The sequence below is a fragment of the Dryas octopetala genome, chromosome 9 (genome assembly GCF_963921425.1).
Source record: "Dryas octopetala chromosome 9, drDryOcto1.1, whole genome shotgun sequence".
Lineage (NCBI taxonomy): Eukaryota > Viridiplantae > Streptophyta > Magnoliopsida > Rosales > Rosaceae > Dryas > Dryas octopetala.
This window is the reverse complement of record NC_141374.1, coordinates 18,557,870-18,572,143: the sequence shown is the minus strand read 5'-3', so window position 1 is coordinate 18,572,143 and position 14,274 is coordinate 18,557,870. Positions and strand designations below refer to the sequence as shown.

General features: G+C 35.7%; 2 protein-coding genes and 1 non-coding gene across 4 annotated transcripts; 2 read left to right on the top strand and 1 right to left on the bottom strand.

Annotated features, from left to right (window-relative positions):
- The first annotated feature begins 4,051 nt into the window (after nt 1-4,051).
- Nucleotides 4,052-5,071, top strand: LOC147275253 (coiled-coil protein). Its single transcript, XM_086228064.1, has 2 exons — nt 4,052-4,278; nt 4,721-5,071. The coding sequence occupies exons 1-2, from the start codon at nt 4,077-4,079 to the stop codon at nt 4,984-4,986; spliced, it is 468 nt and encodes a 155-aa protein (XP_086084190.1). The 5' UTR covers nt 4,052-4,076; the 3' UTR covers nt 4,987-5,071.
- A 1,479-nt stretch (nt 5,072-6,550) lies between these two features.
- LOC147275252 (Ribosomal protein S24/S35) lies at nt 6,551-9,448 on the top strand. 2 transcript variants are annotated; one of them, XM_086257456.1, is made up of 5 exons: nt 6,551-6,909; nt 7,067-7,462; nt 7,851-8,265; nt 8,847-9,085; nt 9,192-9,448. In XM_086257456.1, exons 1-4 carry the CDS (start codon nt 6,663-6,665, stop codon nt 9,046-9,048), a joined length of 1,260 nt encoding a protein of 419 aa, XP_086113582.1. In that variant the 5' UTR covers nt 6,551-6,662; the 3' UTR covers nt 9,049-9,085; nt 9,192-9,448. The 2 variants fall into 2 exon arrangements, with proteins under 2 accessions (XP_086113582.1, XP_086113581.1); XM_086257455.1 differs by having other exon boundaries at nt 8,847-9,448.
- Nucleotides 9,449-11,743: 2,295 nt separating this feature from the next.
- Nucleotides 11,744-11,824, bottom strand: TRNAL-CAG (transfer RNA leucine (anticodon CAG)). Its single transcript has one exon. It is a non-coding gene; the product is annotated as a tRNA-Leu (tRNA).
- Nucleotides 11,825-14,274: the final 2,450 nt, after the last annotated feature.

Sequence of the window (14,274 nt, the reverse complement as noted above, 5' to 3'; positions counted from 1 at the left end):
ATCAAACGGTGCAGACACAGCGCCTCTGAAATCTGAGTAAATTTCAACTTTGCTTTCTTTTCTTTTCTTTTGCTTTTTTCAAGCCAGCTGATGCTTACTTATCCCAAAAAGAAAGACGGGTCATTCATTTAGACATGGCATAGAAACCCAAAAACAAAGCAAGTAATGGTTCATTTGATCTTTGTTTTCCTCTGTCTGTTTGTGCAGTGGTTTGAGGCTTGGAGACAGACAGAGGGGGTAGTCTACAGTGTCAGATCTGTGGTCAGCATTTGAAAGGGTCCCACTGGGAAATCACAAGGTCAAAATTCATCGCTATGTAGCACAGTAGCAGTACTAGGGATTACATAATCATGTTCATTATTTCATACCTAGGCTTTGGCAGATAGTAGTATATAGTGTTTAGGCCAAAATAGTTGTAATCATGTGACTATATGAGAAGGTGTTCTAACTTTGACTGAAGCTTGAGGGATGTTTAAACGTTTCAGTGTCAAGCATCCACTGTTGGGGTCCCCCCATGCTGGCTCTCTGTGTTCTTTTTTAGGTAGACCTCAGCCCTCTCTGATCTTGGGTATGTCTGTATAAACAACAATGATAATATTTAGTTTCATCATTGTGACTATTTTATTTTTCCAAATAAAGAAAAAAACTAAATGTTATAAATAAATATTTAGTAAAGTTATATGGACATTCTCAATTTTGTATGAGGAGATATCACCCTACCTTAAACTCATTACTTCTTCAGTCATATTTTTTTATTTATCTAAAACTGACTGATCAATGTCATTATTAAACTATTTATAACATGACAAATGCCACCCTAACATAATAAATGACAAAATCAGACCTGCAATGTACTGAATTTTCTATTTAATTTCCTCTTCATCTTATTATTTCCATTTTTATCATGATAACCATGAAACCAGCAAAATAGAATATTACTTGTATTGAGAGAGAGAGAGAAGATAGCATGAATAATTTGGATTTTATAATTTACTGATAAATGTCACTTTTTCTTTGGGCTCCATTGAAATGATTATCCTTCTTTAATTATATCAATACAAACCCTCATGGGTTATACACATGGACGAAGCCTCACATGATTATAATTGTTAAGAGTTATGGCGCTTGCTTTATGGTGCTTCTAATTAATGTCAAGATGTATAAAAAAAAAAAACAAAGAATAATAAGAAAAATTCTTCATTAATAGTTGTATTTTCTCTTGGTTGCGTGCCATTACATCTAGTGCTTTCATGCGTTTTGGGCATAAGTAGACCCTTTAAAATGGCTCTTGGATGAAAAAATACAAAACAATCCAATAATCCTCAAAGTGTCATACCAACTAATGAAATGAAATATTGAAGAGCTAGCCAATGGAGATTGGAGGGGAAACTTGACAGCTTCAAAGCTCAAAGACACCACTAATAGCTCTGCAACATTTTATTTATCTACTCATCTATTTATTTCTTTGGTAGGAAGTTGGATGTATTATTTTTATTTATTTGCTATATTTAAAGATATCAAATTCTTTAATCTATTCTGTATTTTCTTTTGTGTTGAAAATTTCCACAAATCAGAGAATCTTTTTTTTTTTCTTAATAAATCAGAGAATTAAATTCAAAATAATTTGTATAGGTAATAGGTTTTTGCAATTGCAATGGGAACATATATATATATAGAGGGCCCTTCCAATAAGGGATCCCTCATTTAGTGTTAAATGAGGGATCACCTTATGGGGCCCACACAAGTCGTTTTGTGTTAATCCGAACCGTTCATTTTTTATATCTCCATTGATAGATCATCCCTGCAAAAAATCAGCCAAATCGGAAATCGTTTACCCGTTCGATTAAGCGGTCAAAGTTTAGGTGTTTATAGAGGAATTTGTTGTTCGTTCATTTGTTTTAAACTTTGACCGCTTAAACGAACAGGTAAACGATTTTCGATTTGACTGATTTTTTGCAGGGATGATCTATCAATAGAGATGTAAAAAATGGACGGTTCGGATTAACACAAAACGACTCATGTGGGTCACACAGGGTGATCCCTCATTTAACACTAAATGAGGGATCCCTTATTAGAAGGGCCCTATATATATATATATAGTTATTTATTTATTTATTTCGAAAACATGCAGATATAGCCTTGTAGGATATGGGAGGGATCCCCAAGCAAGATAATATAGAATTTATCCCAAATAAAAATAAAAAATTCTGAGAATTTCCATGGCATCTTAAAAGTCCACCCCGTGACTCCAAGTCCGCGAGTTCAGTTGAGTGCAGATTAAACAAAAGAAAGTAAGTAAACTGTAAAAGTACCTGTTAAAGTATTATATAATATTATAATGACATTGATTTTTCACTCATTGTGTTGTGTTCTTCAATTCTTTAATTTAATTAATTAATAGGGTCATTAATTTCATTGTCTGGCTGGCATCCCAACACCAACGGATGTTCTAAAACAACTCAAGCTGTCTCCATTCTTCTACTTTTAATTTAACTTTTTACGTTTGCATTCATGAACGGCTTGCTTGCAGCCCATTAGATTGTATTATATATAACTGAAAATTAAACAGTATTTATTTGCCTAATCCAATGAAAATGGCTGTCGAAGATTCTGAATGTGGTTGAGTGGGTCCAAACTCCAAACAAATACATAGTGAAAAAACAAGTCAACAATGCCATTTCTCAAGCACTTCACCACAAATTACGGGTTTAAAGCTTTTGCTTTCATTATTTTGTCATTGAGACAGACAATATTAAGCTTTTCAGAACTTTTCTTTGCAAACAAGAAAAAATCATTATAGTGTCTTTCTTTTTGTCATAATTATACATATATTATTTTTTTTTTATTATTATTTTATACTTTTGCATAGCAAGACAAATTTTATGATCTCTCATCAATATAACATCTTAAGATAAATATCTTGATTTATTTTACTGGTCGATACACATCTTAATCTTAACGTAAAGATTCAATAGTTGCAATTATAAAATAGCCTCATCTCAGTTTAACTTTAGTTTAACACTAAAGCACAATAGAAGAGTGGAAGCAAAGAAAAGTCAATTGTCAAAGTGGTAAATTGGTAATCGGCTTTTAAGGGAACGCACCAATCACCTTCGCTGCTTTTCTTGGCTGATTCGTGTTTACAGGCCATGGTCATTTTCAACCTTTCGTTGTTTTCAAAAAGCTCAAAAAGCATTTTTCGCGGTCAAAACACTCCCACTAAGAAAAAGCAACATGTTGCCCATCTATGAAGCTCAAAGGCTGAGCCACCCCAACAATATTAAAACAATTAGAGAAGGGATTATAGGACTATGGTACATAAAAGGGAATAAAATTCATTTAAAATGTTAAAAGAAAATTAAAATTGGAAAAGAGAGATTTAAGTCAATACGATGCATGGTGATAATACATGATGCCATTTTAATGTTTACTCAATTCGAATGAAAAATTTGTGTATATCCAATATATTAATGTTGTATTCTCTTTTAATCTCACATGCTATGCGGAGGTGTAAATAAATTTCCTTTAAAGTTTGGAAGACACCAATGTGGATTGAAGAACAGTCATGTTTGGCTTATTTAAATTTCTCATTACTCCTAATTCCCAAGGATTAGCCATTTGCTTGCCTCATCATTCATTAATAAAGAATTGCTCAACTTTCGTCAATTTTTAATATTAAGAGTGATGTCAATGTGTCATGTGAATTAAAAAGAAAAAAAAAAGAAAAGAAAGTGAGTCACTGTGAGTTATGCCACATTGTTTGGAAGATTTTTTTTTTATTAGAAGATATTAAATGAACCAGAATTATCATAATGAATAAATCAACTTAATAGACTTGAGAGCTTTTATTAAGCAAAAGATAAGCCCAAATCTACAAAAATTAAAATATAAGCCCAATTCTAGGTCCAACTCTCGAACTCAAGCGCTCTAATTGATGATTCGGGTTCGGGTTCGGGCTCAATATGACCAGGCCCACATCTCTCTCTTCTTCTATTTTTGTATTAATTTATAAAAATTTAATATTGTGCCCGTTTAAACCCTAAGGAGCAGAGCCAAAACCCCTAAGAAGAAGAACGATGAAACGAGCTTTGCTTAGAAGTGTGTCTCTCTACGCTCGCACTGGTCTCCTCTCTCCTCCCTGCTACAATCTCAGACCTATTCCCAAAATTGGTCCACTCGCGGCTTCGACTCGGCCCAGACTTGGCTTCTACTCGACCGAGTCTCAATCACATAACAAAGCCTTTTCCAATGATGCTGAGGATGATGTCAGTAACGAAGGTATGAAATAGAAAATTTGAGATTTAGGGCTTCAATCACAGGGTCTGTCTGGTTGCTCACAAATCATGAATTATTTGCAATTTTCTTGAAAACTTGGGTTCGAAAATGACAATCTCAAGTTGTTTGATTCAGCTGTTTTACTTTTTCTCGAGGGGCTTTAATTCCTTGCAGTTTACATTATCCATGGCTTGGAAAACAGTTTGAGTATGTTGAGTTCAGGTTTTTCTGGGTTTTAGTTATTTTCATTTTTAATTTAATTTTCTGGGTTTTACACTCATTTTGTACTCTGGTTATCTGTCATATATTTTAAAGTTTTGATCTTGAAACATTAGCAGTGATGTGTACCTTGCTACAAAATTTTCAAGAGGTTCTAGGCAATATGACATTTTCTTGGTGTTGGGGTTCATATTGGTAATCTGATCCTTGTATGTTTTGGTTTCAGAGCTGAAAATGCAGATTGAGAGCTACTTTCGAGGGAATGATGAGGCAATACCATCAATCTTTGAATCAATTTTGAAGAGAAAGTTAACTGGGAAGCATGAAGAGACTGATAAGAAATTGATGAGAGAAATTCACGGGAAGAGACGGGGCCAGCTGAGTGACGATGAGGACGAAGAGTTTGAATCTGATCTCGATTTGTATGAGAGTGATGAGGAAATTAATGATTTGACTGATGCAATGGATGATGATGTGATGAAGGATAAGTAATTTGCATCATGCAAGATAGATGTGTTATATGGTCACTACAGGCAGGCAACTGATGTTCACTTTAACAAATGCAGTTGATGGTTTAGTTTCTGAAAAATTCTTTAGATTTAGGTCCTCATGGTCTTTGTTTTGGTGATCTTAGGTTATATACTTGCGCATTTGCAAAACTATTGCATCTAAGATTTAGTGTATTGTGCTCACTTTTCTGCTCAATGATAAAAAGTGTTTATATGATTAAAGGTATACTGTATTTTTTGGGAACAACAGCGGTAAGATTAACAACTGAGTGACGGACAAGGTGTTTTGCTCTGTATGTGCATATTGATCCTGTGATTTTGAAAACTTCGGCACTTGGAGATGCCTTGCAATTTAGAACCAAAGAGGAGAACAAAAGAGCCCCTACGATTCAGTAGTTTTTTATGCTTGATACAATTTGTTTACATTGTGTTTGGAGGTGTAGGACTACACTAAAAGGCACCTTTGTAAAACTCAAATCTTTGATGCATTTCTTTTGCAGTGCACTTGTTAGTTGTATAATAAGCTGCTTCTTGTTTGAGTAGTTGATCTTGATTCTTGATCAGTCCTATTGGCAATGTTAGCTAGTGATGGGTTAAGTGAAAAAAAAGGTGAACTGACTGTGTTAAGAGTTTAATTACAACGTACAACGGTAGAAGTAGTGCATAAGCATGTGAAAACCACCTATGCCAGATGGGCCGGCCCGCCTAATGTAATTTTTTTAAAATAAATAAAATTTCACACGAAATTTTATCCTTGTTCACTTTTTTATGGCTAGATGACATTTTTGATCACCTTAATTTCACAAAATTTCTACTTTGGTCATGTTTTTTTTTGGCCACTTAACTTTGATCATGTTGTTTTCATTCTGACAATTTTCAGTTTTGTACTTTCAATAAGATAACAATTAAATCCAAATCATGTACCTCATTTAAATTGTTAACGAAAAATTCGATGTAGAGCACGTGTGAATGACATTTTAGTTCACCTAGATTTCCATTTAAGCCCTTACCCGTCATTGAACGCATTTAATTTGGCATTAAAAGCCCTTATTTTTCTAAACCAATTGTGTTTAATGGCGGATAACAACTTACATAAGTATTCAAGTAGAGTAAGATGTAACACTTATATGCGAAGCACGTTAGATTTTCTATCAATAATTCAAATAAGGTTAATAATTTAGACTTAATTATTATTGTATTGGAAATATATGACTAAAATTGTCAAAATTAAAATAACGTGATCAAAATAGAAATTTTATTGTAGTTGATGGACAACCAATAAAAAAAAAGCTGTAGAGTTCTGCACTAAAGTTTGATTCTCCCTGCCTTAAATCTCATAAAAAAATAAGGTAGAAATTTTATGAAGGTGTAAAGTCCAAAGTACATCATTCGTGCCCTTTTTTATTTCCTCAAAATGCCCTTTCCACTTCAAAAATATTAAACTTCACCAAAAACAACTTGTCCATCAAATTTATATTTAGTTATTTTTTTCTTATTTATTTTTTTTAACGAGCACATTTTGCAGCAGACACTCAGAAAACGAATTATTATTATTTTTTTGGTCTGAAAATCAGAAAATGTGTAAGGGGCAAGTAGACAAAAACCCCTCTGAAACTCAGAAACCAAACCTTAGATAAACCCTAGAGAGAGTAGAGAACCATGAGACGAACTCTGCTGAGAAATGTCTCTCTCTACGCTCGCAATCGCCTTCTCTCCCCTTCCACAAGCAACCCAAACCCTATCCCCCCACTCGTCCCACTCGCCGCTTCGACTCGGTCCCTAATCAGGCTTTTCTCCACCGAAGACGATCCGTCCGCTGAAAGCTCTACTCCTTCTCCTGAGTCGAGCTTGACCCAACCCAACAAAAAAGATGTCTCCATTGACGTCGAGGACATCAATAATAAAGGTGACCAAACAAAATTTTTTTCAAGATTTGTGTTTTTTTGGCGTCCAAATTATTTGCAATATTACCCTTTCCCCTTTTACTTTGTAGAGATAATAAGGATTTCAATTTGCATATTTAAATTTGGATTTTGTTGATAATTTGTCATTTGGGTTCATAGAGCTGAAAACGCGGATAGAGAATTACTTTAAGGGAGACGAGGAGGCGCTCCCGTCAATCCTCGAAGCAATTCTGCAGAGGAGATTGGTTAAGAAGCATGAGGAAACAGATGATGAACTGATGGATGAGCTGCGAATGCAGCCATTGGACGGTGTTAACGACAAAGAGTTTGAATCAGATTTTGAGGAACTGCATGACACTGATGAAGAGATTGATGACTTGTATGACGTAAAGGATGTAATCAAGAAGAAGATGGTGAAAGATGAGTACTTCAACATGGATGACAAGAAGTGGGATGATATTGTTGAAGATGCGATTAAGCACGGGGTTATGAAGGATACAAAAGAGTGCGAGGCAATTCTTGAGGATATGGTTAACTGGGATAAGCTCCTGCCAGGTATTCCCTTTTTGTCTAGTTACTCCATTTTGTATGATGCTCTATTTCTGCAAGTCCATCTCCCTTTTTTGAAAAAAATTTCCTGTTATGCAATACTGGATGTTTGTGTGTTACCCTCTCTGTTTATTTTGGTGTTTTTGCTCTGTCTATTGTAACTGTAATTTATATATGTTGACATTATTGCAATAGTTTTTATTTTTTTTATTTTTTATTTTATAGTAATACAGGGCTATATCTTTCAGGGCATCCAAACTTTAGTTGTCAAGCATTTCCCTGGTTTGTAACATAGACATATGTAGTACCAAACTGCTTCAATGTCATGGATGTTACATGTTTTGGTTTAAATTGGAATTTTAGAATTTCTGTAATGCAATTTTGTCTTTTCCAGATGACATTAAAATGAAGGTAGAGGAGAAGTTCAATGACCTAGGGGATATGTGTGAAAGAGGGGAGCTTGAACCTGAAGAAGCTTACAAGTTGTTTAAGGAGTTCGAAGATGAGATTGTTGTGGAACATATGAAGAAGATGGAAGCTGAGGGCCCCCCAAAATTTGATGAGAATGCTGTACTGGACATGAAAAAGGACTTAGATGACCCACCAGGTGAAGGGCCAATCCTTAGGTGGCAAACACGGATAGTCTTTGCTCCTGGTGGTGATGCTTGGCACCCCAAGAATAGAAAAGTGAAATTGTCTGTAACAGTGAAAGAATTAGGGCTTTCGAAGCATCAGTTCCATCGGCTCAGAGAATTGGCTGGAAAGCGATACAATTCAGGGAAAGATGAGCTTACAATTACTAGTGAAAGGTAAGGGCAACAGGCAACTGCATAGCAACTGGTTAATTGCTGGTCAGAGACTCGAAGTTGAAAACATTTATTGTTATGCATTGGCAACAGGGTAATCATGACGATGAATCTTATGACAAAAACTGAATTAGGGTCTCACTAATCTTTTTGAGTGCTGGAAAATGTAGTCATGAGTCTTCAATTTTTACTTCCTTTTTCCCCTGCTGATTAATTGAGGTTTTTAATCACTAATAACTTTGCTCCTGTTGTTTCTAGCCCCTGCAGAATTTTTGAGAAGATTCTTTTGTCTTGTCTTGATTGGTCCTTAACAGAGAGTGTTTGAAAATTATTTGTGCACTAACTTTATCAAGTGCAATTTATACATTAAAGTGATGTAATTAGGGGGAAAGAATTAATTGCTTTTAAACATAAATAAAGCATAGGAGACATAAATAAAGCATAGGAAATGATATATCAACATGTAGTAGTATGCTGCACATTCTTCCCCATGTTATGCATAACAGTATTTTGTTCTGTATGAATTATTTTCTCAGGGAAAGGAAAATAACATCTCTCTCTCTCTCTCTCTCTCTCTGGTGTAGGTTTGAACACCGAGAGGAAAATAGAAAGGATTGCCTTAGGACTCTTCTTTCCCTCATTGAGGAAGCTGGGAAAGCTAACAAGCTGGCTGAGGATGCTCGAGTTTCATATGTCAAGGAGAGATTAAGAGCAAATCCTGCATTCATGGAGAGGCTGCGTAACAAGACCATGAGATTGCAAGGAAATAACACAGTGACTGCTTGAGATACTGATTTGTAGCTTTTTGAAAATAAATTTCCAGGTTTGGGATAAAATTTTCTGGGCATTTGGCTGTTTTAATTGGTTGTCACTTGCTCCAAGATAATTATTTTGCAATAGTCTATACTCCCAATGCATTTTTCATGCAGGCATTGGTAGATTTTGCTAGTTGCTGATGTGGCAGTCAATTGTCTTTGCCTTCTAGCCCCTGAAAATTTCACTTGGATGTATTTCTTGTTAACGTTATTGTTCTTCTTGTGAAGTGTTTGTGCAATGCTTTTAAAGATCTTTTTTGTTTGATGAGATCTTTCAATGTATTAGTTTATTTATCAATGCTAACGTTTGTTAGAGAACCATTTCACTGATGAAGTTCTTTTCACTAATGAGATAATTGGATGTTATATTAGCATTAGTTTTTGCATGCTATAATTGCTATTACTGGTTGGAGGCTCAATTTGCCCAGTCTGCTATGAATTTCACTTGCTGCGTTTTCAACTTGTTCACTAAAAGAGAAAAAAAAACTCTTCCATGCTTTTCTCGGATTGTTGGTTTCCAGGTTTTACTAGTTACTAAAACCTCAGTCCGAACCAAATGGCTTAGTGGGCTGGCCCAAGTGCTTTGCTTCCATCAGGAAAACAGATTGTCCTATTTTGGAATCTGATTCTTTGGGGGGCTGAATGGGCCTATTTCTATGTACATGCGCACCATGATAGGTTTGGATTAAGATTCTAAAACCAAGGGTGGTTGATGATCACTGTTCCTTTGTGTTTCTTTATGAAAATAATCCTCCAGTGTTAAACACGTGAAAAAGTTAAAGGTGACCTGCTGTGATAGTCTGGTGAACCATCACAATCCACAGGCATTTTCTTTTTTCTCTTCCTCTCTCGGGAGTCAGGACAATCTTTTGTAGTTTTCGACATGTATAGCATTTCAAAGTGATAGAGCCCCCATATTTGGCCTTTTGTATAATATTTGATATATTGATGCCCGGCCAAAAAGGATATATATTATTGACGGTAGTTTGGCCACTTGCAGACTTTATTGATAAAACTTGTGGTTGAGGTTGGCCTGGCGTGGTAAGCAAGATATTTCATACCTTCACTGGTTAAGAGATATTTCAGAGCTTTAGCGGTGTGGAATAACCTATAGGCTATAACATGTATAACTGTATAAGGCAGTTCACAACTTCACTGTTACGAAGGGTAGAGTGAAAGTTCATATAACCAAGGAGGAGAAGCTGGTCCACCAATCTAACATTGTGAAAGGAGCATATTCCAAGTGGTTTACCAAGATGATAAAAAGTGAAAAGTGATAAAAAGAGGAGAAAATAAAAAAAAGGAAGAAAGAACTAAATACTCAACGGCAAGTTGATAAGCTTAAAAGGGAAAAGCAGCAAGCTTTTCTAGGAAGATGGCTCACCAATGTTTATAGCCATATATACTGTATCAAAGGTCGAAATTCGTTACCAAACGACCTTAAAAAGATTGAACTATCATTGTGTGAGAGATAGAAAGCAAATTGGTCCATTGAAGAGAAAACCATGGTAGGTGAATACTTTGATGTCAGACGAAGCAACATGAATGCAAGACCTTCCAATTCATCTTCTTGTTCTCGTTACGTTTCTTCTGAGGGACAAAATTCGAAGTGCTGTGGTAAAGCCACAGAGTTTCTGTGCAGTGCTTGCTTGCTCTGCATTTCTATACCGTTAACGGTTGTCTGGTGCTGCGTCAAGCTACCTTGCAAGGCTGGATGGCATGTTGCGCAGCATGCAAGGCACTGGGCTTGTGGTTTGGGGAACAAGAGAGTTTATGCATCATATTCTTCATTTTCTGACATTGACCTGGATATTCTGCCTGGTAAGCCACATACATGCACTAAAACTTTGGGAGCTCCTATATGTACTCGGTTGCAATTTAAAAGTTTGCAGCAACCAAAAATGTAAACTAATTAAAGCTAGCCCTGCTTAGTTTTAGTTATAGTTCCATTATTTCTTGTTTTCTGGATTTTGAATGAGATCATGTCAAACATTTCATTCCATTATGTGGAAAAAAAGTTTCTCTACTCTTTCTTCACCACCCCTTTTCCCTTCTGGGGCCATTTCTCTCTAATGGTTTTGGTTTGCATCTTGGTGTAAAATTTCATGAACGAACAATTACATGGTATCTAGAGGGCATATATGTGAGATTTTAATTGGCAATAGTTGGGTAGTGAAAATTTCAGTGGGTTGGCTGAGTCATGTAATAGGTTGTACCACCATTTGGTTGAGAAGAAAAAAGGAAAAAGAGTGGGACATCAGACACAATGAGGAAATAAAAGGAAAATGGGGAGCAAATATCACAAAATTTTGTGCTCCACCAGTAGTAGTTTCAACTTACAATAGGAGAAGGTTTGGGCAGAAATTAATGTACTTTGTAAGGACCAAGTTATATGCTGAAGACCTGGTTTTTTCCTCTTTCAGTTTTTTTTTCAAGTTTCAAGTCGATTCTCTTAATCTCACCCACACTAAATCATTTGAAGTTCATGCTCGAGAATTGGAAAATTGATTAGTTTGTACTTTCCAACTTGAATAACTAAATAGAGAAAGATAAATTTCACAAATTTCAGATACATGGAGATCACAGAGATTCCTAAATTAAACAACTCAAATAAATTCCAGAAGTAAAAAAGAAGAAAAACAAAAGAAGTAAAATAGAAAACAGAATGTCAAGAATGGGATTCGAACCCATGCCCTTTCGGACCAGTACCTGAAACTGGCGCCTTAGACCAACTCGGCCATCTTGACTCTGTTGTTACTTAGGCACATTAACAAGTATTAATACGTTTAACCAATGAAAACCTTAAACATCCAAATTCCCCGATGATTGATGAAGATGAGTCAAACTGCTCCAATGAAGTCATATGAAGGACTTTACGATTATGGGCCATGAGCATTAATTGAATGAACAAAACCAAACTTTACCATCTTGTTGGAGAACATGTACTGTATCGAACTATGCATGGTTGTCAATCCATTACTCCATACAAGGTCCTAAAACCAACTATTCTCTTAAAAATATGCCTGACACTTGCAATATATCTTTTAACATTATTCTATACCATCAACCGAATTTCCCTTTATAGTGTGCACGTACATTATATTCTTCATCATTCATCAAGGATGAAGCCCTTTTGTTGTCTTAGTCTTGGCAAAGGTGCGCCTCTTCAATGTGTGGTTGTGAAAGGCACATCAAGGATGAAGTCCTAGGCTCCCAGCTCCATAGAAACCTATAATATTAGAGTGTAATGTATTACATTGTTTTGGACCTCCATTTGGACCATTTCTAATGAGAGCTCCAAATGCATATTAAGTGATTCCATTGGATCACAAATGTTGAAAAGATTGGGATATCAAGTGAAAGGTACCTGTTAATGGACATAATTCAAGCATGGAACTCGAAATTAAAGTCCTCAAATTACTCTCAATAACAGAATTTAAGAATAAGACAGAAGCAGATCACAAAATGTGCTCAACCAAGAAAACAAGAATTCAAGTCCTCAAATTACTCTTAGATGAAGGTGCTCCACTTTTACAATTATTGCAGGAAAATGTGTTACAATGGTATAACCACAGTACTAGTAGTCAATTGATACAACTACATGGAAGTTAAATCTAATGTTTGGCAAGTGGCCAAAAAAAAAAAAAAAAATCTAATGTTTGGCTAATTTGGAAACCTCACATTTTGATGCATGTGTTGTGTGAATGTTGTAAGGAGGAATTATTTCATGCACCACATGCTGCACCGCACCCGGCAGCGCATCCACCACCATAAAACTCTGTGTCGTTTGTGGCGTTTTTCTCTTTGGATACACCACCCGCACAGGAAAAAACTGTGGCTGAGAGAATAGAAAGGGTGAGCAAAGCTGCCCAAAAGACTAACCAAGCACCTCCAACACCCAAAAAAGCCACACTACCTATCTCCCTCAATAGTCTCACCATCTAGTGTATGTGTGTTTGTGTGTGTGTGTGTGTGTGTGTGTGTGTTTTAAGTTCCTAAGTGAAAGTAAGCTAGTGTGTGTATGTATGTGTGTGTGTTTTAAGTTCCTGAATGAAAATGAGGTAGCACCCACTTCATATATAGGCTTCTTGTATTGTTCTAAAGTCAATATTCCAACAAGAATTATTTGTCTTAGTGGGATCTCTTTCTCTCTACCTGTCTCTTACTTTTGAACTTTATGTGATTCTCCTTGCTCTTGTCGTACCAGAATTGGCAGGCAAAAACATCAGTGTTTGACATGAACATTAGTGGGTCAACACAGCCACTACAAATATATATATGATGGTTTGTTGTGGTTGCATTCATATCCCACTCTTCCTTGTCATGATATTGATATGGCGTGGAAGCTATCATGACACTTGAATTGTTACTAGGGATAGTGACAGCTAGCCAAATGGTTATTGTGTTTTCTGATGGAAGTTGTGGGTTAGCACACTCTCTTTAGATCTGTGCTCAGCACACTTTCCATAGGAACCATATCAAATGGCCATCACCTTTCAATAATGTACAATAATTTAAGAATATATATATACCCTTTTGAGATTTTGACCTGCGAAGGCTGGAACAAGTCCAAAGGTTATCTCTAAAATGGTGTCCCATTAAGGATTTAAACTGAAATTATTTGCCTTTTTGGAGATTCATCTTATAGCATAATAGCAACCACTTACTACATTACATTTTTGACTTTCATTTTTTTATATTCGTGAAGAACGTGATGATCAAAACTTAGTGCCAAATAATTACATACATTGTGGTGTCATATCTAGTCAGAATCTTGTTTAGGATTGCAAATATCATTAACTAAATGGCTTGTTATGCTTATGATGATCTCCACATAACCACACGATTAGTAATATTAGTGGAGCAGAGCACTTATGATTCAAACATCTGTCGCCCAAATCTTCTCAGCACTAAACCAGGTAGGCTAGCTATAGATTTTTTTTTTTTTTTTTGGCCACTGGTAGGCTAGCTATAGATGCATTTGGCAATAATGTACAATAATTTATGTTATATTATATGATGTATACTTCTTTCTATACATGTGAAGGTTGATAAATAGTACTTTTTCTGCTCGAATTGGGATTCATGGGAGGTTTTTGACTCTTTTTATAGTTTAATATAGCTACTGGATTGGAAACATGTGCTCAACCAAGAAGTGTTTGATATATTTGACACTTACGGGCCAATATTGAGTCAC

Coding starts and splice junctions, on each gene's coding strand:
- LOC147275253 (XM_086228064.1), top strand. CDS start 4,077: ATGAAACGAGCTTTGCTTAGAAGTGTGTCTCTCTACGCTCGCACTGGT. Junction 4,279..4,720: donor GGATGATGTCAGTAACGAAG/GTATGAAATAGA, acceptor TTTTGGTTTCAG/AGCTGAAAATGCAGATTGAG.
- LOC147275252 (XM_086257456.1), top strand. CDS start 6,663: ATGAGACGAACTCTGCTGAGAAATGTCTCTCTCTACGCTCGCAATCGC. Junction 7,463..7,850: donor CTGGGATAAGCTCCTGCCAG/GTATTCCCTTTT, acceptor TGTCTTTTCCAG/ATGACATTAAAATGAAGGTA. Junction 8,266..8,846: donor CTTACAATTACTAGTGAAAG/GTAAGGGCAACA, acceptor TCTCTGGTGTAG/GTTTGAACACCGAGAGGAAA.